This window comes from Pelophylax lessonae (genome assembly GCF_965119305.1).
Source record: "Pelophylax lessonae genome assembly, chromosome: 5".
NCBI lineage: Eukaryota > Metazoa > Chordata > Amphibia > Anura > Ranidae > Pelophylax > Pelophylax lessonae.
The window spans coordinates 314374875-314400447 of NC_138772.1; the positions used below are offsets into that span (position 1 = coordinate 314374875).

Genomic DNA, 25573 nt, shown 5'->3' on the forward strand with positions numbered 1-25573 from the left:
GGGGATGATTGTTGGTGACCAGGGGTTCCACGTATAACCCGATGCACTATCTGGCACTCGCGCCCAGAGAAGTGCAGACGGAGCACCTCCAGCCCCCAAAAGAGGGGTAAGAGGAATCGTCCCAAAAGATGGGGTGTCGAGCCCCGCCCCTTATTCCAGAGGAGATCAAGTGCAAGACTGAAGACCTCGGGGGAACACGAGGGCTATCCAGAGAAAGGAATAAAGTATCCCCTAATTGGGGTAGCTCCGTGGGCTCTGAAAGACAAAAAGCGTATATATATACCATATATATACCGTCATGGGCCTCATGTTTCCCTAAGCTTACCCTCCTCCCCCTTATTAGAGTATAACAATAGCTCACTCGGCAGATTTGCAAGCTGCATCAGACATTCCGTGATGAGGGAAAAGACATTAGATAGAGAGGATATATACCACCTCAGAAAGCATGCCCCATCCAATAGACTTGAACTCAGGAAAGGGAAAACACCCCCTATCAAAAAGCCAGCATGGTATCCCAGCCCCCCTCCCATCTCTATAAGGTGCACTGTAGATCACCCCAAGAGGAGAGGGGGCAGCATGCATAAAATAGACAGAACAGATTTTGAAAATGCAGCAGCAAAATCAGAGACATCAAGTTAACCAACCACCAAGGTCAGGGGGGAGAGAAAGAGGAATGAGAGGGAAAAAGAACAAGAGGGAAGGAATAAGTGTAGCCCTCTTAATAATCACCCAGAGAGAAATAAATTGAAAAGGTAAGCATAGGTGTACTAGCCTGGGCCCAGAAGTGCGATTACACAAGCACCATAGTCAATTACCGAACAACAAAAGAGCCCCTGAGCTATTACCTCCATTCCCCACATACCTGTTGAGATGCGCGCCAACCACGGACGGAGGCTAAGACACCCTGACCTGGCTGTGCACGCCCCCTCCTAAAGAAGGCCGGACTCCACCGGAAGAGATCAAATCACTTCCGGTGCGGGCGCTAAGGGATGGATGCGCCGCGCGTGACGTCATCACGCACCGCGCTCCCCATCCCCATCCCCATCGGCCGAAGGCCGACCCGGAAGTGGATGGCCAGAGGACACCCGCACTTACCGGGCTTTGCGCCCCGAACATCCCATCATTAACGGGGACATCCCGCCGCACCCCTCAAGTGGCCTGAGGCCAAACCCCATGCACCAGCAGTAACGTGGAATCCCCCTGTCCACCGCACAATCCTACCCCCTGAAGCAATCCAGGGGAGAAAAATATATCCCCGGGGTGCTTCAAGAATGCAAAATATGTCAGAAAAACCACATAACCTGATTGATTAGATATATCCCTAAATCATTAAAGAGGAGAAAAAAAAAGGCAAAATTCATAATAAACATCAACTATATTCTTCAAAATTCACGAAACAAACACAGTGTTTAAAGGAACCCTAAGTATCAGCATCGCATATGCCGCTATTGATCGATTGGATGAGAGGATTTCTTAAAGGAGGACAAATGTCCTCCTGCAGAGAGGGTATAGGAATGCTTTAAAGAAGGGGGGTATGGATATAAAACGAGAGGAGGGTATATACATGAACCAGTTACTAATCTCCAATTAAGTGAGGAAAGGTTGATAAGAGATGGAGGAATTCAGTCCTGGGGGCTGGGTAGCCCGCAGGTCATAAATCCATCTCTCCTCACACTGGAGGACTTTCTGGTCGATGTTCCCCCCTCGGGCATTTGGTTTAATTACCTCCAGCACGAAGAACTTAATCACTTCTGGGTTGAAATTGTGATATACCCCCACATGTTTACATATGGGGGTATACACCAACCCTACCTCCAAGTAGTACAGGTGGTCTCCAATGCGGGAAGACAAAGGGCGTTTCGTCTTCCCGACATAGAAGGATCCACATGTACAAAAGGCAATGTATACAACCGCCTCTGTCTCGCAATTCGCAAAACCCCTCAATCTATGCTCAGATCCATTGGGGAGTCTGCATGTGGGTCCCTCCAGGATCCATGGACACACGTCACAACGTCCGCAGGGATAGGTACCCCACCGATGGTGGTCACCTACACCCCGCGTTTCATCGTAGTGACTGTGGACCATGGAGTCTTTCAGTGACCTTGACTTCCGATATACTATCTCTGGGTAATGCCGTACATATTTTGAGACAGTTTTGTCCTCTGTCAGGAAGTGCCAGTTCTGTGAGATAATAGATCTTATTACAGTATGATGGCTATGGTAGGTAGTGACCAACTTCGTCGTGCCTTCATTGGCAGTCTTCCTTCCCTTATTAAAATTAAAGATCAGTTCTTCCCTGGATTTTAATTTCGCCTTATTGTATGCCTTCCGCAGGACGTTTTTACTATAGCCTCTTGCTTTTAACCTATCCCTCAGTGCTTTGGCCTCCAGTTCGAAGTCTGCCTCCCTTGCGCAATTTCTGCGCAAGCGAAAGGTATTGGCCGTAGGGGATACTCCTAACTAGGGATCTGGGGTGACTGCTATTAAAATGCAGGATGGTGTTCCCCGAGGTCTCCTTGCGATATAACGTGGTTCTGAGTATCCGGTCTTGATCTATAAATAAGCGAGTATCCAGAAACCGGAATACTATCCATATTATATTCCATCGTGAACTTAAGATTAAAAGAGTTCACCGATAAAACATTCATAAATTCCTGTAACTCCTGGATGCTCCCTGTCCAAATGACGAACACGTCGTCTGTATACCTGCGCCATAATAAAACATGGCGCAGGTATATAGTCAAGGCGTCATCATGAAAGATGGACCTTTCCCACCCCCCCCAGGTACAGGGTCACGTATGACAGGGCACACGAAGTCCCCATCGTCACGCCCTGCACCTGGAGGTAGGTGGTTCCCTTAAAGATGAAAACATTAGACGGAGTATACGATCCAAGAGCAGAACCACAAAGTCAATCATTGGCCAAAGGGATTCATCCTGTTCATATAGAAATGAGGACACCACTTCGATACCCCTCCCATGGGGGATACTCGAATAGAGGGCCTCAATATCTATTGCTACCAATATTGCATTTGTCGGGACCAGTACTCCCTCAACTGCCCGAAGGAGATCCAATGTATCCTTAAGATATGAAGGCAGAATTTCAACAAGAGGCCTAATGTGACTATCCACCAACTGGCTTGCATGCTCAGTCTGTGAACCTACACCCGATACGATGGGGCGCCCTGGTGGATCCCCAAGGTTCTTGTGAACCTTAGGGTGCGCATAGAACGTAGGTGTAATGGGCCAATCCGTCCTAAGAAAGAGATATTCATCATGATTAATAATATTCTGTTGGTACGCCTCCAAGATAAGGGTATTGTATCTGGCTGAGAGAGTATTGGCCAACTCCGAGGATATAACAGAATACCAGTCGGAGTTGGACAATATTCTCTCGCACATTCTCTCATACTGAGAACTGTCCATCACGACAACATTGCCCCCCTTGTCGGAGGGTTTCACGACAATGTCTGTGTTGGTAAACAAATTGCGTAAAGCCTCACTTTGTGATCTTGTAAGGTTAGACTGAAAACAAAACAAAGCTCTTCAGCTCACCGCTGACAGGGCTTCCATCTTCCCACTGTCTTCCTTTTCAAGTTTGCGGGCTCCGGCTGTATGAGTGTCCGGGGCCATGGGGGCGTCTCTCCTGCGCATGCCAAACATAGCTCTGAAGGTCCAGCACGGTATACTAGACCTTCATAGCGCTTATGTCATTGACATCACTGGCTGCATGTAGTGCGAATAGCTCCTAAACACTGCAAGTTTAGGAGCTATTTACTGTACCTACAGGCAAGCCTTATTATAGAGCCTTAGTTATACAAAAGCTGTGATTTTGCTGCTGGGGAATTCTTGGCAGCAGAAAAATTTCCATTGAGACACGGGCATTAGAGTGGCTGGACATAGTAGTTAATTAACCACGAAGCTCCCTCACTCACTCAAAAAACCTTTTAGGCAACTGGTGTAAAGTGGGACCTGGCTATTCCTATGCTTGGGAAGTTGGGCACATGACGAAGAGCACAATTGAAGCTGGTCCTGGTCTCAAGTTTGACAAGTAGATCTGAGTGGGGAAGCCTAAGTCTTGGTCACAAAGAATCTTTTTCTATTCTAGTAACTGGAACTTGTCCAGCCTTGATATACACAGCAGTAACAAGATGCCGTTGGAGAGAACTGTGTCCATAAACAAATACACTCTGGAAACAGATTTTGGAGGCTAATGAGTTTATTTGAAGTCAAGGGTAGGTATAAAAAGGCTCAGCAGACCTTTTAAAGCAGTTGTAAACTGCTGTACTCCCGCATACGTGTGGGAGCCACTGATCACGGCACAGGGCTCTGAAGATACTGCATGCAAGGCCGTTCCTTCAGAGCACATGCGCCAGTAATTTCACAGGCTGCATGTACAGTAAATATCTCCTAAACGGTGCATTTCTAGGAGATATTTACACTATCTTTAGGCTTATCACGTCTTAAATAAATGCACATTTTTTCGGAGGTAAAAAAATGTGCATGTATTTTTTCTTAAATTTTTTTTGGAGCCTGTAAAGAATTGCACCAGCGATCAGCAGATCGCTTGTACCATGCAGGTCTTCAGCAGATCTGCCAGTGTATCTGCTGGCCCGCACATCCCGTACATCCCAGCAGATACAATCTGACAGGAATCATGATTGAACTACCACGGTGCTCCACAGTGTTGTGGTAGTTCATTGAAAATTACAAGCTGACAGCCGCAAAAGCTGCTGGACCTTGCAGTTTTCAATGCACATAGCCCTGACTAACCGGATATATGGTTGGGGAACAAAAAATCAAATCCACTCTAAGAATAACACAAGATATATGTACTATTAGGGGTCGGTTCACACTGCTAAATGATTTGACTCTGTTCTATAAAGCTACATATTTGAGCAGGGGCTGCCAAAAGAAGTTTGATGTAATGGGTACTCGGGCAGAGACTGGATGGAAGATGATGATTAATAGTTACACCTTGCTTTAAAAATTTTCTCTTAAGTGCTGGGGATTTATTTAGACCTGGTTATTACATAATAGGTACATAAATGTGTGACTAATTGCATTATTATTTCAGAAGCTGCAAAATGTTTCACTGTATATATTATTAATTTAGTTATTCTTACCCCCTCAAGGGGACTTGCATCCGGGCAGGTGGAGTTGCTTACAGGGCGGTGATCCTCGACAGGGAAAATGTATCTATTGTTTATTTCTGCCCTGTGTGGCAAGGTGCTTTTATGTGTTTTGCATACAATAATAAACAGAAATTGACACCAAAAAAACAAGCGTTCATTCAATTTTCTTAGTGGGGTTAAGACCCCGTTCACACTGGGGCGACCCGACTTTCGGTGGCGACCTGTGAAGTCGCGGTGCGCAGCTTGCACTGTGACCTCGGAGCGGCCGGCACGGACTTCATATCATTGAAGTCAATGCAGGTCGCTCCAGGTCGCCCCAAAGAAGCTCCGGACCCTTTTTCTAAGTCAGAGCGACTTGTGTCGCTCCTATTAGAACGGGTCCACAGTTACTCTATGGCAGGCGACCTGGCTCCTCCTGCCTTCAGAGTGACCTCATAGCAAGCTGCAGTATAGTATAGAGTGCCCCTTAAGCAAGCCAGAAAATCTGTCTTTGGAATCACTCCCTTTCTTCTCCTGCCCAGGACTACATGTCCCATTGCTCCTCACTCATTCACAAGTTGCCAAGCTTTTACTCAAATCTCTTCACCGGTCTAAAACAAAAAAATGAAATCCAGCCCATTCTGAATCTACAGACTCCTCTTGTTCCTAGAGTTAGAAGTCCTGCATGAAAACCACCTGATGAGTTATTACATCCCTTCTACTGGGAGACTTTCTAACTTCAGTAGGCATTCGGGATGTTTATTTGCACACACCCATCTTTCCTACCAATTAACGCTATCTGTGCCCTTCTTTTTTGCCTGTTCAGGGTTTTTACTAAGTTGCTTGTCCCTGTCCCTGCCCCTGCTCCTGCTCTTTGCTCAAGGGAATCATTCGGTACTTAGACAACCTCTTGCTTAATGGCCATAAAGAATCCAGGCAGACAATGCTATGGCTGTGGCCTTTATTAAGCATCAAGGAAGGCACCAGAAGTCATGCCAGTTAACAAGAAGTGGCCTTGATTCTCTCTTGGGTAAAACTACCTTTTCTGGCCCTGTATGCTCTCCACATTCCGGGCATGGAAAGTTGACAGGCAAACTTTCTCAGTTGTCAGCATCTGGATCAGAGGGCATGTGCTCTCCATCAAACCCTTTGCCACAAATTGGGGACACCAGATGGTGATCTTCTGGCATCCAATTCAACATAAAACTGGATAGGTTTTATGCTAAATTAAGGAACCTTAGATCTTTGGGATGGATGCTCTAGTGGCACCATGGAATCAATTCACTCTGATCTACACCTTTCTGCCCCTCCAGATTATTTCTCGACTTCTATGCAGGGTTGAGGTTAAGGACTCTTTTATACATCACACAGAATTGGTCTAGGAAATCATGCTACTCAAACATGCTTGAGCTCCTGGCAGATTCTTCATGGGCCTTCCTGCGTTGTCTGGACCTTTTTGTTCCAATGGTTAGTACACCATTTTGTTGGCTTTAATGGCAAGGTTCTGAACCCCAGATCTAAAAGAATTGTCACGATTTTATTTATTTTTACTTCATGATGGGGCAAAAAGTACATGTAGTACTTTGTCCCATCTTTCTAGGCCTAAAACACTAGATGTGATGTTGGACAGAGCACCCTCCTTTTCGTGCACAGAAGCCCAACACTGCGGCTTGCAGGGAGATGACTGCTTTTGCCTTGTAGCTCCTGTCCCTGGCTCCCAGCACTTTCTTACGGCAAGCAAAGGGCACAACAAATGCCAGAGGGAGGTGAGGCGTGTCCGTCTCTGTATTCCTGGTTCTGGTGCTTGCCTCCAGATGCAAAGTCGCTGTCTTCTTGCTAGCTGGAACTGTGTGCCAATGGGAGGATGCCTTGCTAAACATTGCACCTAATGTTCTAGGACCCCTACTACATGTATTTTTTATAATTAGTTATAATTTTGTCTTTTAACGTATTTGTAAAGCTTCAATGCAATGGTTTTCCACAGAGCAGCTCTGATCTTCCTCTTCTGGGGTCCCTTGCCACTGTTCCTAGCTCCAACCCCTTACATCCCACCCCAATGGCTGTCATTGTTCTCAGCCATGCCTGTGAGAGGGGAGAAGAGCTGCTGTAGATGTGCACAGCGATAGATCGGGCTATAGAGGTACTATAAAAGGGTTTTTACCTTAAGAGACTGCCTTAAAGTGAAATTGAACCCTTCTATCCTTTAAAGCCAAGGAAGCTGCTTCTGTTTAATCTGCAACAGCCATGGTGCTGCACGTGTGATCAGTTATGACACCAGCCATTTGATGGTTTGACAGTTTGGTTGTGGACACAAGCAAATGTGACTGTTAACAATCCTGGCATTCCAGGAATGTAACTGTTTTTATGAAACTGTTAAATCGATGGGTTTAGTTTTAGTTTCGCTTTATGATTTACTGCTGCTCTGGGCTTTAGCAAAATGGCAGCCCCCAGCAATAATAAACAGGAGCAATGCTGGAGGCAATTTAAAGCACACACTCATTTTGGTAGCATATGTATTAATGTGGAATATACTTTTGGTCCCTTAAAAAGTGGGAGGCACATATACAAACTGTTTCCTACACCGTTCACCTGATTGGATGTAAATACCCTCAAATTAAAGCTGAAAGTCTGCAGGTAAAGCACATCTTGTTTGTTTCATTTCAAATCCATTGTGGTGGTGTATAGAGCCAAAAAGATCAGAATTGTGTCGATGTCCCAACATTTATGGACCCAACTGTATGTTCATTGAACATTACTTTTTATCAAGTTGGTATGGGTAAAGTTCCGCCGTAAGTTCACTTCACACACCAGGATAATCATGCTTTTAAAAAAAAAAAAAAAATTTCTACACAGCTCCTGATCTTCTTAACCATTGGGTTATACTGCACCCTACAGGAGTAGGACACTAGGCAGAAGAAAAAAGTCTGGCTACACCTATGGGCAGTCCCATGGGGGTATACTACCTCTCTGCTATAGGTACTTTATTCTGCCTAGTCAGGTGTAAGGACCTAGTTCCTTGCTTTTTTTCTTTTCCCTGTGAGATCTTTGACACTCACAAGCAATCCAGAGCAGCAAAGGGGTTTCCTTTTCCCCTCCTATTTTTACAGAATCGTCGCTAAGGAGTGGGAATGACCAAAACATCCCCTTTGGGATCCCTAAGCAATTTACTATGCGGTACTCCTATGAGGAGTCCCTTCTTAAAAAGTGGCCTTTTCCACCAGTGGTGGACACTCCGGTTTCCAGATTGAACAAGGCAACCATGATTCCGGTTGAAGTACCTGGCCTTTAAGGACCCAGCTGACAGGAAGGCGGAGGCTGTGGTCCGCAATATGTACAGTGTTGTTCATCACTGAGGCCGGTATTCACCACTGCCCTGGTGTCGCAAACTCTGACCAAGTGGGCTAAGCTTTTACGCCATGGCCTGGAGGAGGAGCAGCTCCCCCCCTACCTTTGCTGAGCTGGCGTACCAGATGGTCCAGGGGCTGCAGTTTATCTGTGATGCCTCTTTGGATGTGGCCTCCCTAGTTACTGGGCTGTCTGTTTTGGCAGTGGTCCTTCGGTGTACTTTTTTGGCTCAAATGCTGGTCTGCGGACCAGACTTCTAAAAAGGCCTTAACGGATCTTTGCTTTCAAGGAGATCGCCTGTTTGGAGCTACCCTGGATGACATTAGGGTCTCGTGGGGGGGGGGGGGGGGAGTACCTTTCTTCACAGGCTAAGGGCAAGGACCTTCATCGTAGTTGTGGGCCATCTTTCTCGGCTCCTAGGTTTTTTTGTCCCTCAGGGTCAACTGACGGGATCAAAACCTTTTCAGGACCGCCTCTTGTGGATCCAAGCGAACTTGGTCTGGCAAGTCGAAAGCGGGCTTTTCCAGACCCATGGACAATTCTCCTTCAGTATGAAGGTGCGTCATCACTCGTTTTTGGTTTCCGGACCCGTGGACCTCTCTGGTACAAGACAAGTGGGTCCACAAAGTCATATGGTCCGGCTACAAGATCGAGTTTTGTTATCTTTCGGAAAGGTTCTTTGCTTCCAACTTGTGCCTCTCCCTGGACCGCTTACAGGGTCTTTTTGGAGTAGTGCAAGACCTGTTACTTCAAGGGGTGATTGTTCCACTTCCGACTTCGGAACGATTCAAGGGTATTTACTCAAAACTGTTTACAGTTCCCAGGAAGGAAGGCAAGGTGCTTCCAATCCTGGACCTCAAGGTGCAGAGGTTCAGAATGGAATCCATTCGCTTGGTGGTAGCATCCCTGCGTCAGGGGATTTTCTTGCCTCTGTCGACATCAAGGACGCCTACCTTCACATTCCAATATGTGCCCGTCCCTGAACGGTTTGTTCCAGCCCTCTCTGCCATACACATTGCGGGCAGTGGAAAACTGGCAGGTGGAATACCTCAGTGCAGGTGTTGGAGCAAGGGAAGTGGGTCTGTTGGGGTCTCAGCTCATGGATCTGTTGGGGTCTCAGCTCAACAGAAACGTGCAGAGGTTTGTGTCACGGTCACGGGATCCTACGCGCTGGTAGCCCAGTGGGGGTCAGTATTGTCTGATTTACGCTCCCCCCCCCCCTCTCAAGCTCCTGCTAAGTTTCCTTCGCAGGATTGAGGCAGAAGGGATTCCGGTCATCTTGGTGGCCCCCTGACTGGCCTCGCCGCGGGTTGATACCCTGATCTGGTTGCCGATGTTGCTTTGAAGCTTCCTCTCAGGGAGGATCTGCTGTCCCAAGGACCAATCTTCCATCCTGCTTTACAGTCGCTTGCTTTGACGGCTTGGCTTTTGAATGGCAGGTTCTAAAAAATAGAGGTTTATCTGAGTCGGTGATTCCAACGCTGTTTAAAGCTAGGAAATCTACTTCTAGGAAGATCTACCATCGTATGTGGAAGACGTACATACCGTGGTGTGAGTCTCTTGGGGTTAATCGTCCCTCCTTTTCAGTGGCTCAGAAAAGTGGCCTTGAGTACTGTCAAATGCTTGTCGTTCACCATACTTGGTGGTTTCCAGAGAGAAGGTGGTTTTTCGCCCCTGTCAGTTCCTTCCAATGGCTGACTCTGATTTTCATTTGAATGAAGACATTGTTTTGCCTTCCCTGTGCCCCAGGCCAAAACATCTGAAGGTAATTTCTTTGCATGCCTTGGATGTGGTCCAGGCAATTGGGGTGTACCTGGCAGCTAGAGTCTTTTAGGAAGTCAGACTCCATATTTTTGTGCTTACGGATGGGCCTCGAAAAAGGTTGTCTGCTTCCCATGCGACCATTTCCAAAAAGATCAGACAGACGGTGATTTTGGCCTATTCCATCAAGGGGCCTGTTCCTACTTTCACAAGGTTCTATAAAGTGGATGTGTTGGCATCTGCACATGCTTCTTTTGGCCGCAAGGTTTTGCAGGTTGCGGTTTAGAGGACCTGGTCCTCTTAGAGGGTGTATTGTTTTTTTTTTCAGGTGGGCTCAAGTTGTTTTGGTTGAGCTCCTGTTTACCTGATTGGCTACAGTTTAGCCTCGGGGATTTATTTTTTTTCGCTGTTCCCGCCCCTCATAATAAACACTGCTTTGGGACGCCCCAATGATTAAGGAGATCAGGAGCTATGTCCCTCAGTGAATGAAAGAGAATAATGGGATTTTTGATTTACCGTAAAATCCATTTCTCTGATGTTCATTGACACCACTCCTGTCATTCTTGACTATTGGATCATACTGCCCCCTACAGGAGTAGGACACTAGGCAGAAAAAAAAGTCTGGCTACGCCTATGGGCTAGAGGGTATACTCCCTCTCTCTGATAGATATATATAGATATATATATAATATATATATATATATATATATATATATAATATATAGTTTTGTTACAAGCAGTGTCAGAATAATTACAATTCCACAGAGGGGTGGGTGCTGTGTCCATCAATGAAGATCAGATAAATGGATTTTAGTCAAAAATCCCATTTTTTTTTTTTTTTTTTCCTCCGCTTCAGAGTCCAATGAAATTTATTGCAAATTTCAATCACATGGCTAAAATAAAGACACTTCTTGAGTTTCAGCTTTGTGAACTGGAGCCTATTGGAACTTAAATGAGAGCTCTGGGCAGATCTTTTATTCATGGTAATTGGTATCAATATATTTATATATTGATTAATATTTAATATACAGTTGGGCAAAAAATTATTTAGTCAGCCACCAATTGTGGTGCAATTTCTCAAACTTAAAAATATGAGAGGCCTGTAATTTTCATCATAGGTATACTTCCAACTATGAGAGACAAAATTAGAAAAAAAAAATCCAGAAAATCATTGTCTGATTTCTAAAGAATTTATTTGCAAATTATGGTGGAAAATTAAGTATTTGGTCAATAATAAAAGTTCATCTCAATTAGGGATGCACCGAATGTTCGGCGGCCGAATAAGTCAAAAGGCCGAATAATTTTGTGCCGAATAATAGGGCTGAACGATAGTCGATATGATATCGACTATCGTTCTGTGGCCATAGGCGATATTCATATCGCCGAGGTCACGATATTTACAGGGGGAAGGGACTCGGAGGAGGACTCACAGACTTCCGTGAAGCCGGGACACTTCAGCGGTGAGCATACATTACATTACTCACTCGTGCACTGCAGCCCGCCCCACACATTCAGTGAGTCTTAAGCCCCGTACACACGTACCGATCGTCGGCATACAAATGTTTGTCTTTTCTCCCCGGGATGTCGGTGTCTGTTGAAAAGTGCAAAGACAGCACAAGGACAGCACAAGAATTTTGTCTGCAGACTTCAGCTGACTGCAGAAGTGATGTCATGTAATGGTTAACTTTCCCTGTGTTTTTAATTTTCTGAGCATGCCCAGTCTTGCAAATCTGCGGTCTGTCGGCCGAATTCTGTACTGAAAGGGGAACAATCGTCCGTTCTGGTGTCCGCAGACAAAAATTTTCATGTTTGCAAGAAAGACTTTTGTCCGCGGATTGTGCGCAGACAGCTGTCGGAGGCACCATACTAACACGCGTACAATCGGCAGATCTTTCGTCCGCCGACGTTTGTATGCCGACGATCGGTACGTGTGTACGGGCCTTAACTCTCCTCCCTAGTTTTTTCAATGGCACATTCAGGAAGCCAATCACGCCGTGATTAGCTGCACAGCGAACCAATCACGCGTGCCTGCACACCTGATTGGTTCCGCTGTGCCGCTACTCACGGCGTGATTGGCTTCCTGAATGTGCCATTGAAAAAACTAGGGAGGAGAGTAAGACTCACTGAATGTGTGGGGCGGGCTGCAGTGCACGAGTGAGTAATGTATATGTATGCGGCTGTGCTCCTTTCCAGGCTACTACTAGTCCACCTCCAGCCTCCTACTACCACCACTATGAGAGACTGTATAATCTGATCGAGTCCACACTGACACTGACTGACTGTCACTGAGTAATTGATGTTTCCACATTAACCCTGACCTGCCCAGTGCCCTGTATCTGCAACTAAAATTTACAAGGCTGCCTGCATGCTTCCTGATTTCCATTCCCAGCATCCTTCCCAATCCCTACAGTGTCACTAACATTAACCCTATGGTACAAGGCTGCAGTGTGCACTGAATCCCATTCCCTACAGTAACATTTAGGGAGAGAGAGAGACATGAGAGGACAAGAGAGAGAGAGTGAGAGGACAAGAGAGAGAGAGACACGAGAGGACAAGAGAGAGGACAAAAAATTGGCAAAATAAATGGAAAAAATGTGAAACACCGCGTTCGGTATTCGGCCTTCGGCCAAACATTTTATTATTCTTCGGCTTCGGCCAAGAATTTCATTTCGGTGCATCCCTAATCTCAATACTTTGTTATATAGCCTTTGTTGGCAATGACAGAGGCCAAACGTTTTCTGTAAGTCTTCACAAGGTTTTCACATACTGTTGCTGGTATTTTGGCCCATTCCTCCATGCAGATCTCCTCTAGAGCAGTGATGTTTTGGGGCTGTCGCTGGGCAACACACTTTCAACTCCCTCCAAAGGTTTTCTATGGGGTTGAGATCTGGAGACTGCCTAGGCCACTCCAGGACCTTGAAATGCTTCTTACGAAGCCACTCCGTTTCCCAGGAGGTGTGTTTGGGATCATTGTCATGCTGAAAGACCCAGCCACGTTTCATCTTCAATGCACTTGCTGATGGAAGGAGGTTTTCACGATACATGGCCCCATTCATTCTTTCCTTTGCATGGATCAGTCGTCCTGGTCCCTTTGCAGAAAAACAGCCCCAAAGCATGAGGTCTCCACCCCCATGCTTCACAGTAGGTATGGTGTTCTTTGGATGCAACTCAGCATTCTTTCTCCTCCAAACACAAGTTGAGTTTTTACCAAAAAGTTTTACTTTGGTTTCATCTAACCATATGACATTCTCCCAATCCTCTTCTGGATCATCCACATGCTCTCTAGCAAACTTCAGACAGGCCTGGACATGTACTGACTGAAGCAGGGGGACACGTCTGGCACTGCAGGATTTGAGTCCCTGGCGGCGTAGTGTGTTACTGATGGTAGCCTTTGTTACTTTGGTCCCAGCTCTCTGCAGGTCATTCACTAGGTCCCCCCGTGTGGTTCTGAAATTTTTGCTCACCCTTCTTATTTTGACCTCACGGGGTGAGATCTCGCGTGGAGCCCCTGGTCGAGGTAGATTGTCAGGGGTCTTGTATGTCTTCCATTTTCTAATAACTGCTCCCATAGTTTATTTCTTCACACCAAGCGGCTTGCCTATTGCAGATTCAGTCTTCCCAGCCTGGTGCAGGTCTGCCTTTTTTTTGTTTCTGGTGTCCTTCGACAGCTCTTTGGTCTTGGCCATAGTGGAGTTTGGAGTGTGACTGTTTGAGGTTGTTGACAGGTGTCTTTTATATTGATAACCAGTTCAAACAGGTGCCATTAATACAGGTAACGAGTGGAGGACAGAGGAGCCTCTTAACCACTTAAGCCCCGGGGGATTTGGCTGCTCAAAGACCAGGGCCTATTTTGCGATTCGACACTACGTGACTGTAACGGACAATTGCGCGGTCGTGCGACACTGTACCCAAATGAAATTGGCGTCCTTTTTTTTTTTTTTCCCCACACAGAGCTTTCTTTTGGTGGTATTTGATCACCTGTGCGATTTTGACTTTTTGCGCTATAAACAAAAAAAGAGCAACAATTTTGAAAAAATATTTTTAAAATTTTTTTTTATATGAAATTCCCCAAAAAAATTTTAAAATCAAAATTTTTTAACATTTTAGGCCAATTTGTTTTCGGTTACATATTTTTGGTAAAAAATCGCAATAAGCGTATTTTGATTGGTTTGCGCAAAAGTTATTGCGTTTTACGAACTATGGGAAAGATGTGTAATTTGTATTGTTAACTAGTAATGGCGGCGATCTGCGTTTTTTTTTTTTTTTTTTTTTTTTTTTTTTTTTTTTTTTTTTTTTTTTGCGGGACTGCGACATTGCGGTGGACAGATCGGACCCTTGACTGACATATTTTGACACTTTTGGGGGTACCAGTGACATTACTACAGTAATCAGTGCTATACATATGCACTGTTACTGTAAAAATGACACTGGCAGGGAAGGGGCTAACTTAGTGATCAGTGGGTTAAATGTATCCCTAGGGGCGTGATTTTAACTGTGGGGGGCGTGGCTTGTGATGTGATGCATAGCAGGATCGTATAGTCTCTGCAGTTACATCAGGGAGAATGACAGACGGCTGTGTTTACATCAGCAGTCTGCCTTTCTCCCCCTCCAGCGGGAGATCGCGAGTGGCCGGTGGCTCTGATCAGAGCCGCCGGTCAATCGCGCAGGGAGGTCAGGGAATGAGTGGCGCCTCCGGCGGCGCGCCCCCCCCCCCCCAGAGGCTCGTGGGCGAGTGACGTACCGATACGTCTCTTTGCCCAGCAGCGGCTGCCTGCCGCAGTATATCTGCGGTGGGCAGTTGTTAAGGGGTTGAAGAAGTTACAGGTCTGTGAGAGCCAGCAATCTTGCTTGTTTGTAGGTGACCAAATACTTATTTTACTGAGGAATTTACCAATTCATTAGAAATCCTACAATGTGATATACTGGATTCTTTCCCCCCATTCTGTCTCTCATAGTTGAAGTGTACCTATGATGAAAATTACAGGCCTCTCATCTTTTTAAGTGGGAGAACTTGCACAATTGGTGGCTGACTAAATACTTTGCCCAACTGTATTTATATTTTATCAATATATTTTATTGTAAACGTCCTTGTACCAACAGAGGAGATCTGTAGTTTTTTTTTTCCCACCCAAAGTGTTGCATTAAAGTTTAGGCTATGCTTTTTCATGATTTCAGTGTGTAGTTATGCTATTTTTACCTTTTTGTGTTCAGTGTTGTAAAGATCTAGGTGGCTGAAGTTTTACTTATGCTAGCAGAGTGGCTGTGCAAGGAATGTGCTGTAACATCTGCCGCTGACTTGTCTAGCTGGCCTGTGCCAGAATCCTACTGCATTCCATCTGTCTCTGAGAACAGGGAATCCTCCTGTGACATAACAGAGCTAAGAACTTACAGAACACACTGTTAATTTTGGGTCATACATGGTTTCATTTTTTCCACTCTGTTGAATGGAAATAAAAGCTATCATGTTAGTCAGTCTAAAAGAATGGTAACACAACCATCTACAATGATTTCATTGATTTAATGATGACCTTAAAGAAGAACTCCAGCTTTCGCTCCCCAAAAACAGCTGCATTGTGCATGTAAATTTAATCACAACCCCAGTTTATCTGTAACTTGCCTAATTTAGCTGTGCAAAGCAGGTTTCTGTGATGTCACTCGTCCTTCTGGCTGAATTTCTAAGTTCTCTGACTTCCTGTTTCCTTCCTTTTACCCAGTCTGATACTACATGTCCCATCATCCTTTGAGCCTCTATAGTTTCAGGGCAGGCTATAGGAGTCACTTGTACCAGCTGTGGGAGTTGATGTGGGCGGGGTCTAAGGGTTACTGTGGGTGTTTCTGGGCCTCCATGTGTGGAAAAAGGGGGGAGAAATTGAATTGTTCTATGCACCCACACTCCATTCCTCTTCGCAGTGAAGAGGGAACTAACAGGAAGTGGAAATTTAGCCAGAAAATAAAAGATTCTAAAAGCAAATTTTTTGTGTGTCACAATTGCGTTACCATTTAGGCTGCATTCGCATCTGCGCATTTCCAGGTGAGCTGCAACCTGCACAGAAAGTGTGTACTTTGCTGTGCATTTCGAAAACGTTAACATTCATTTACATCTGTTCATTTCTGAGCACAGGGAAACTTGCAAGAAAAAGCACTAATTCTTTGTGCGATCGTGATAGTCTGTAATAGTTGTGCTGGAAGTTATGTGACTTTTATGTGGTGCTAGTGTGACCCAGGGCTTGTTTATTCAATCCTTCCCAGAATTAGCACATCTATCTCTCACTGCAGGCTGTATATGTGTGTACATGTAAGGCTTTCTTTTCTGAATAATGCTGTGAGGTGGGATTTGCAAGGTTTGGACTCTTTCTGTAGGTGGGACGGGGCAGGACTGAATGCTAATTGGGATGTATGCGATCCCACCCACCATAGGAGTTGTGAAGGAAGTTTCATCATTTGCAGACTACAGAGGGGTGTGTTTTAGATTGGTCATTGCAGAAAGTGGCTGTGGAAGGGACACAGTCTATAAACTCAGAATATCAGGGGATCTGCAGACAACTTGGCAACATGGTACAGAGGTATGATCTATACTGGGATTGATCATTGCATTCAGTTATAGTGAAAAGAAAGTTGGAGTTTAGCTTTAATTTTAATCAAAAAATATATGGAGAAATATCAATCTATAGAGATATTAATCGCATTAAAATTGTTTATAAAACGCTAACACTCCAAGCTAATTTATTTTACATGTATAGTAGATATAAAAAGTCTACACACCCCTGTTAACCACTTTAGGACCGGAAGGATTTGCCCCCTTAATGACCAGGCCCTATTTTGCGATTTGGCACTGCGTTACTTTAACGGACAGTTGCGCGGTCGTGCGACGCTGTACCCAAATAAAATTGACGTCCCCCCCCCCAAATAGAGCTTTGTTTTGGTGGTAGTTGATCACCTGAGCATCAATTTTGAAAATAAAACAATATTTTTCACATTCTGCTATATGACCTTTTGGTAAAAAAAATCGCAAGAAGCGCATTTTGATTGGTTTGTGCAAAGTTATCGCGTCTACTAACTATGGGAAAGATTTGTAATCTTTTTTTTTTTTTTTTTTTTTTTTTTTTTTTTTTTTTTTTTTTGCGACGTACAGATCGGACCCCGTAACTGACATTTTTGACACTTTTGGGGGTACCAGTGACAATACTACAGTAATCAGTGTTAAAAATATGCACTGTTACTGTAATGATACTGGCAGGGAAGGGGTTAATCCTGTGGGTGATCAAGGGGTTAAATGTGAGCCTAGGGGAGTGATTCTAACTGTGGGGGGGCGTGGCTTGTGAAATGATCACAGTGACCTGTGATCCTATATAGAAGGATCACCTGGGCTCTGACATTTCCAGGGAGAACAACGGTTAGCTGTGTTTACAACAGCTGACCGTTCTTCTCTCTCAGCGGGGAAAGATCGCAGGTGTCAGGCGGCAATAGGAGCCGTCTGACACACACACATCAGCTTCCCCGCTGACGATCAGGGGTGGGAGCGGGCCGCCGGCGGCGCACGCTCGCCCCCTAGCTGCCACTAAGCAACCCGCACAGAAAACATATGCTTTGCTGCGTGTTTCTAAAATGTGTCACAGTTTTCATTACCATTTTTAGCCTGCATTCTCTTCTGCTTATTTTCAAATGCAAGACAACCCGCTTTACAGCGTGTTTAGAAACCTCTCTGCGGACCATGGCTTTTGCTGAAGAATGTGAATAAGAAAATGTCAAGAACAACCTACTAGAACAGCTGAACTTTATTTGGGGTTAAATAGATTGTAAACTTTCCAAAAAAAAAAAAAAACCTAAAGGCGAAGGCATAATTAGCTAGTATGCATCACATACTAGCTCATTATGAAATACTTACCTTAAAACTAAGCCCCTGCAGTTCAACACCTACATGGCCAACATGTTAACCAGTCTTCCTTCTTGGTTTTCGTCCAGCCATCTGATTGTCTGGAGCCGGAATTGTCACCCCCGCTCATGAGCACGGGAGCCGCCGTTCACGGCACAGGGCTCTGAAGGAACGGCACGGGCGGCTTTTCCTTCCGAATGCATGCGCCAGTGATATCACTGGCTGCGTTCAAAGTAAATATCCCCTAAACGGCACATGTTTAGGAGATATTTACAGTACCTATAGGTAAGCCTTGTCATAGGCTTGCCTATAGGTACAAGTTACGGCTTTACTTCCTAGTAGGCCCCTTTCACACATGCTGTCCTTTTGTCCGTTTTTCATCCATCCGTTGACGGATGAAAAACGGACATCAATGTATCTCTATGTAAAAACGGATGATCATCCGTTAACATCCATTTTCATCCGCTTCCGTCAATGTCCGTTTTTTTGAACGGACGACAAACAGACGACAAACGGATACATTTTGACGTAACTGAACTGAAGAACTGAACTGTATGTGTGAAAGGGGCCTGAATCAGAGGCATTTCAAATGATGGCAGGTGTATACTGACTCCTATTTAACATAAATTTGAATGTGATTGCTTAAGGCCCCTTTCACACATACGGTCCGTTTGTCCATTTTTCATCCATTCGTTGACGGATGTAAAACGGACATCAATTCATCTCTATGGAAAAACGGATGATCATCCGTTAACATCCGCTTCCGTCAATGTCTGTTTTTTGGAACAGATGAGTGCCCTATTTTTATCCATCAAAAACAGATCTGGATGAAAACGGACGAAAAATGGATGGAAAACTAATACATTTTGACGTGACTGAACTGAACAGACCGTATGTGTGAAAGGGGCCTAATTCTGAACACTTCTACATCCCTAGATATGAGGGTGTGCACGCTTATGCAACCCCTCCAAAAAAAAAAATTCAGGTGTTTTTTTTTTTTTAAATTGAATTGTACAGTTTATATGTCACATTTAAAGGTGGAAATTATTTTTTGTTCTCTTTTTTTTTTTAAAATCACAGAAACTTAAAATTTTAACAGGGGTGTGTATGTGTAGACTTTTTTATGTTCATCGTACATCTACAAAACATTACATTCCTTTTGAAAAACCTCTTTTTTCATAACCTCATCCTACACCAACAAACTCTCCAGGTATTTCTTCATGCAACAATTTTTATTATATATATATAATTGACAGTTAAATGGCACCCTATGTGACCTGACCAACTTAGTGTGTGTTGGATTTATTTTTTTATGAAATATTACCTATTCAGGCAACACTCCAAGCATAACGGAAGAGAATGCACTTTAGTAGAACAGAAAATATAAATATATATATATATAATATTATTATTATTATTTATTATTATTATTATTATTATTATTATTATTTATTTATTATTATTATTATTTTTTTTTTACTTATACCGGACAGTAGTTCTTTCTAAAAAAAAAAAAAAAATTAAAAAAAAATAATCATTTACATTACCAAATAGTTTTTGAGCCCCCATCAAGTGAATTTGTCTAGGTTTAGAAGATGTCATCAATCTGCTTCACACAGGTGTCTCTTTCAATGCCGCTTCACACTGAAGCGGCGCGACCTGTGAAGTCGTGTGCACCGCGACTTTTGGCACGACTTGCACGGACTTCATAAAATGAATGTCTATGCAAGTCGCTCCGAGGTCACCCCGAAGTAGTACAGGAACCTTTTTTTAAGTCGGAGCGACTTATTAGAACCGTTCCTGTACCACACAATGGACCGCGTCGGTGTGCGACTTGTCAGGCTGACCACGTCGCCTGACAAGTCGTACTAGTGTGAACCGACAGTTACACCAATGATCAAAGTGCTACATTGTAACTGTAGCAAGTTGCATGCCGAGAGGCTTTAGCAAGGGCTGATCTGTGTCGGATGCTTTTGTACATTGCCGGTGACTGCACAGGCACTAGGATTTACAAGAAAAAGGTTTCTGATGCTAGGCCTAATTTAAGCATCACGTTAGTATATGATAGATTGCATTTTAGGTATCTGTTATTAGATATTTGTAATTTACTTATTTCTTTCTTTTCTCCTTTTTCTTTTTAGGGAAATGTACAGGAGTATTTGCCAAATCATGAGAGACATGTTGTAGATGGCAGTTTAGGTACTTACAACGGAGTTAATACGACATCTCATAGCCTCCAACAAGAAGGTATGTATAGTATTATGAGTACAACAGTAAATCGATTTTTTTTTTTTTTTTAGAAGTGTGATCTGTTTTCTTATTAGAGATTTGTTCTCCCAACTTTGTCCACCATTCAGGATCACAGTGGAATCTCCCCAATCGTCCATCATCCAAATTATTAAAGCGGAAGTAAACCCATTGATTTAGCTGTTTTAAAAACCAGTTAGATGTATGTTACGGGAATGTAACTGTCACATTGGTTGTGCTCTCAAACAAACTATCAAAACATCCAATGGCTGGTGTCCTAACGGATCAAATGTGCAGCATTATGGCAGTTGAAGGTTAAATAGAGGCCAAGATGGGAGTTTTCTTTGCTGAAAACCATAGGAGGGTTTACTTCCATTTTAAGTGCGGTTGCTGCTGTGCAATTGAGTTTTGAGGTGGCTGTGTTTCCTAAAACTACAAATTTAGTATAAATGTGCCACTATCTCCTTCTTCTTTTTTTTTTTTTTTTATGAATTTGCTCATGATCAACAGACTGGTATCAACTGTCAAACTGGCAGCTCAGCCCTGCAGATTACATTAGGAGAAATGCTTTCCAGGTGTAATCTGTGGGGCTCAGATGTCCAATTGATAGCAAGGTAGCATTTGGTGCCTACTCAGAAGGGTACAAGTCAACTATTGGATATAAATTGGTTATGGATAAATGTGTTTAACCACTTGCCGACTGCCAGCAGTACATATACTGGGGAAAGTCAGCTCAGTCCTGCAAAACGACATGGACAACATTACAGGAATTCACTAAACTCATGAGAATTGATCCAGCTTTGATCCAGCTCATGCCATCAATCTATTTTATTGTGTTATATGGGTTAGTGGGTTAGATGGGTTAGTGAACCACTTTCATGTTATTTCCAGTGTGGGCCTCTCCCATCTTTGAACAAGCAGAGAACTCTTTGTTTGCCTGTGCAGCAGGCATGTAAAAATTATTTGCTGTGCATTCCCTTCAAGGGATGCCTTTTCAGAGCTACCTTTACCACCCTCATCAAGGATGTCGCTGCAAGTCCTAATGTAATGTAATGCAATGCTGTAATGTAAGTCCTACACCAGTCAAAAAATGGTTTGAGTGCATTTTCAAAAAACAAACACATGGACGTGAGAGCAAACCATATTGACCAAATTTCGATCAATGAATTTTTCAGTGGACATAAATGAATCAGTTTTTTGCTTCTGGGTCACATATGTGCAGTACTAACTAAGGTACATTTTTAATGGCCGAGAATCCTTTTCAATTTGTCTGTTCAGCAGAAGTTTTCAAAACATTTCCTTCAATTTTCTTATCTGAAAAATGTCACAGATTTTTTATTTGGCCCATTAACTGGATGAAAAACGAACAAACTGTCCAAATGACAGATTTTCAAATGATTTTTCATCAAGTGTATGGGCACCATAAAAGTATTTGTCTAACCCGTTGTCGAACCCAACAGTAAAAGTCTAGACCTCTTCTGTGTAGACTTGCTTCCACCCCCCTCCAAGGTCAAAATGTATTGCGTTCCCCTCAGGCTTTCACTTTTAAGGCCAGACCCAAGGCAGGAGCCCATTTTACCAACTCTGAACTGCTTAATCCCCTAAATCTGCAGACAAATCCTTAGACAAGTCTTTCTATAGGGGGGGGGGGGAGAATCTTTAGTCTTTGTGGACACCTGCATAGACCGCATCTCAAATACCTGTGTAGGGTAGGTTTTTTTTTTTTTGGCGTTGAAAACTGTTCTGTTCTTAGTCCCCTTCCTATGTCACAGGACAGATTAACAGACTTTAATGCTTGCAAGGGTTTATTTCCAGGTTCATGTAGCTAAATGTTTTAGGGATTTTACTCCAACCTTTTTAATACATCAAATTGGGGCATGTAGTATAAAATATCAAAATGGGGACATCCGCCCCATCTTGGATCGCAAGGTCATAAATATCCAGGGTTTGAGGGACAGGGGTCTTTCCAGCAAAGTCTACCATCGCACGTGCAAGGAAATACATTTTTATCCAGAAAATATTTTGTGGAAAAAGTCCTGAATGTTTTGAAGGGCCTTGATTAACATTTAGCCCTGAGTGCTTTTTCAGGGGATACTCTTGGCACTTGCTATCTTTTTCTAAAGACTGCTATCTTCTCATTCCTTGACTAAAGATGAACTCCAGGAAACCTACAAATGTATCATTGCAGTGGGGAAATGCCCACATTGTAAGAATTGACTGCTTGTTTGTTTGGATCTAGAGCAGTGTTTCTCAACCTTTTTCCAGTTAAGGCACCATTTAAAATTCTGCACAATTTTGAGGTACCCCATTCTAAAATGCGGTAAACAGCCCCACGCGTAGGACATCCAATATTAGAGATGATATAATCTTCTAAAGCAAATATACCTTTGCACACTGGTACTGACTAGTATTTTAATGTTCTGCCTCTGTTTCTCTCCCTCACTCGGTTAATGGGGCTCCAGGGCTGATGGGGAGGGAGGGGGGGGGGGCAAACAAGGTCGCAGTGCAGGTGCCCAACATTTTCTTTATCAACTAATGACCTTGACTGTTAGGACGCTAACGGTTAGATTGTAATATATTGCACATTAATAACTTGTGGCTTTTTTTCCAGTTGAGTTGATCCATTGCTGGCTTGTATACAATTTTTTGGACAATTTTTAGTTGATCCATTTGCTGGCTTGTATACAATTTTTTGGACAATTTTTAGGCATTTTTCCCAATGCACATCTGAAAGCAGCCCAGGGTGCCTGGGCACCTTGGTTGAAAAAGGCTGATCTAGAATACTTGTAAAGCACTTTTACTTACCCAATTCTTTTCTTCTGCAGGCTACTCTGGGCTGCTGGACCAGTCCCTGCAGTATCTTCTCCCCTATGCTCCGGCAGGCTGAGGTCCTCTGACATCAAGACTAATGCAGGATATGCCTGCATAGTATGTAATGATGGACAGTCTACCATTGGGATTTGGGGGAGTAGAGGTTTAGGTAACTAAAACCGTAAGGGAGAATTTTTAGCTTTACTGGAGTTGGACTTTAAGTCCTTTTTGTATAGAAGGTATCATGTGTTTTCCCATCACTCTGTGGGATTTGAATTTGGCTCTCTCGACTCTTTAAAAATGGCCATTTGAATGCATCAAGAATATCCTTTCTCCTGACTGCCCTCACAAAGGGGGGAAAAACCACTACTTAATTTCTTGGTCTTCTGTTTTACACATTTGCTAAGTTTTACCATTTGGATGTTCTGCTGCCGGCTTCAGGCATATGGTCCTTAAGGCAGCTGTTTGAGCTTCATGCAGCTCCCAATTTTCTGCCCACTTTTCAGTTGGACTGTTTTTGGATGGCCCCATAGTCTATGAATCATGTGCCCTTAAAAAAAGAGAAACAAAACAAAAGGCATGTTGGGAGTGTGAGGGGTTATATTAGGCTGGTCACTTTTTTTTTTTCTTTTTCCCCAAATTGTCTTTGAGGACAGCTCGTGAGATCTAGACCTCCAAGAGGAACAGGGAACACATCACCAAAAGTAATTTAAAAGGAAGTCCTTTTTCCTGAATTGGGTCAGTTTTATTGTATTTCCTCTGGCTGGAGGAGATGCGTCACCTGAATCCTAGGTGAGGGAGGCCTCTTTCTCCCCCTTTTTTTTTTTTTTCTCTTTTTTTCCACTCCCACCTTTACCTACCTGGCTCCCTGAGCAGGAAGGGTTCTCTGCTAGATTGCCCTCCAGGACTCCTCCTAGGTACAGGAATGAGATTGCTTTGTTTCCTTTCTCTCTGTGCTTGGTGATGACCATGTCTTTAGGCGCCACATCCTCTTAACAGGGACCAGCACAGGCTGTGTGGGTTCCCAGTCCGGATGTCTGGGTGTGTGCACTGTAGGGTACTTTTTTCCTGGGGGCTCATTTGGTAGCTGCATTTGGTTTTGTGGCTGTTTTTTTCCTCTTTGACAGGATGATGCATGGACAATATCCCCGCTAGGGGTGAAGTAATTTCCAGGCACTGGAGGCTGATTCTAAGCTTCATTTTTTTGCAGGGGAAAGGCTGGCTGTTACCTTAATTTCTAAATATACATATATAAAACTACATATAATTAAATGGAAATAGAAAGTCCCAATGTGAAGAAGTGTGATCATGCACAACAATGGCAAATGTGCTCCGCTTAGTGTATCCAACACCCAGTCACACAATCTCCTCACCTCATTAATAGCCCCCGTTTCACCAGACGGGCTAATATGGCTTTAACACTGTCTCAAAGCTCAGCATAGTCCTGATCCAGATGGCATATCACGTGAGACCGCAGATCCTACATCAGGGGACTCTCTGTGTATTACCAGACCACTTCCTGATAGGGCAAGCAACCTCCAATCCACAGAAATTCCCTTCAGCCATAAAAAAGAAGAGATCTGTACATAGTGCCTAATCCCCCAAATTATGCTTTATTGATATACAAGTATAAAATTACCTGAATAGGCACTGAGCACAGTGCGCTATGTATGCCTGTCAGAATGACACTCCGCTCACGATGAATGGCGTGTGATATCAATAAAAAGTCTCCATTCACTTGAATCCTATGCGGGCAGTCCCATGTTGAGAAGAAGCCCTTCAACATCATTACAAAAAGGAAGTTGATCAAGTGAATGGAAGTACTTTCGCAGTGCTGCTTCTCTTGTTACGATAAAAGGAGACACTAGTGCCAGATCTGAGAAGTCCTTTCTCTTGCAGCGTGGAAGCCAACAATTCAGCAGACTGCTTTGGCAAATACAAATGTCTTACAAGATCATTCAATTCAGGCTGACTAATCAGAGCAATTTTATCATAATCTACATCAGATGGCGTATATTCGATCTGAGCATTATCACCATCTCTAGAAGCAGGTAAACTGAGGGATTCAACATCAATCTCTGGTAGCTCTGTAAATACAGGCACAGGTATTTCCTCACGGTTCTCAACTGGTCGTCTGGCAAATGGGATATCTGGGTATAGTAAGTGTTTGTTTTTCTTATTGAAACCTTTTACATGGACAAGGCAGAAGTAGCAGTTATCCATATGGTTTGTAGGTTCTCTCCAAACCATTGGCACACCAAACTTCAGCTTAGCATTCTTTCCTTTATACCATGATCACAAAGTTTTAACACAGGTTTTACACACTTTGTGAGGAGCCCAATTTTTGTCTTGGTCTTCAAGTCGTACTCCAAAGTAGGCAAGATCAACCGTCTTGACAAAGGTATTGAGGTTGTGCCTTTTGA

At 43.8% G+C, this 25573-nt stretch overlaps 1 protein-coding gene across 1 annotated transcript in view; it reads left to right on the top strand.

Moving 5' to 3' along the window:
- Positions 1-25573, top strand: part of ZCCHC2 (zinc finger CCHC-type containing 2) — a 181607-nt gene that overhangs the window by 12695 nt on the left and 143339 nt on the right. Inside the window, exon 2 of the mRNA XM_082259718.1 lies at positions 20234-20339. Within this exon, the coding sequence (XP_082115844.1) occupies positions 20234-20339 (106 nt within the window). The remainder of the gene's footprint in view (positions 1-20233; positions 20340-25573) is intronic.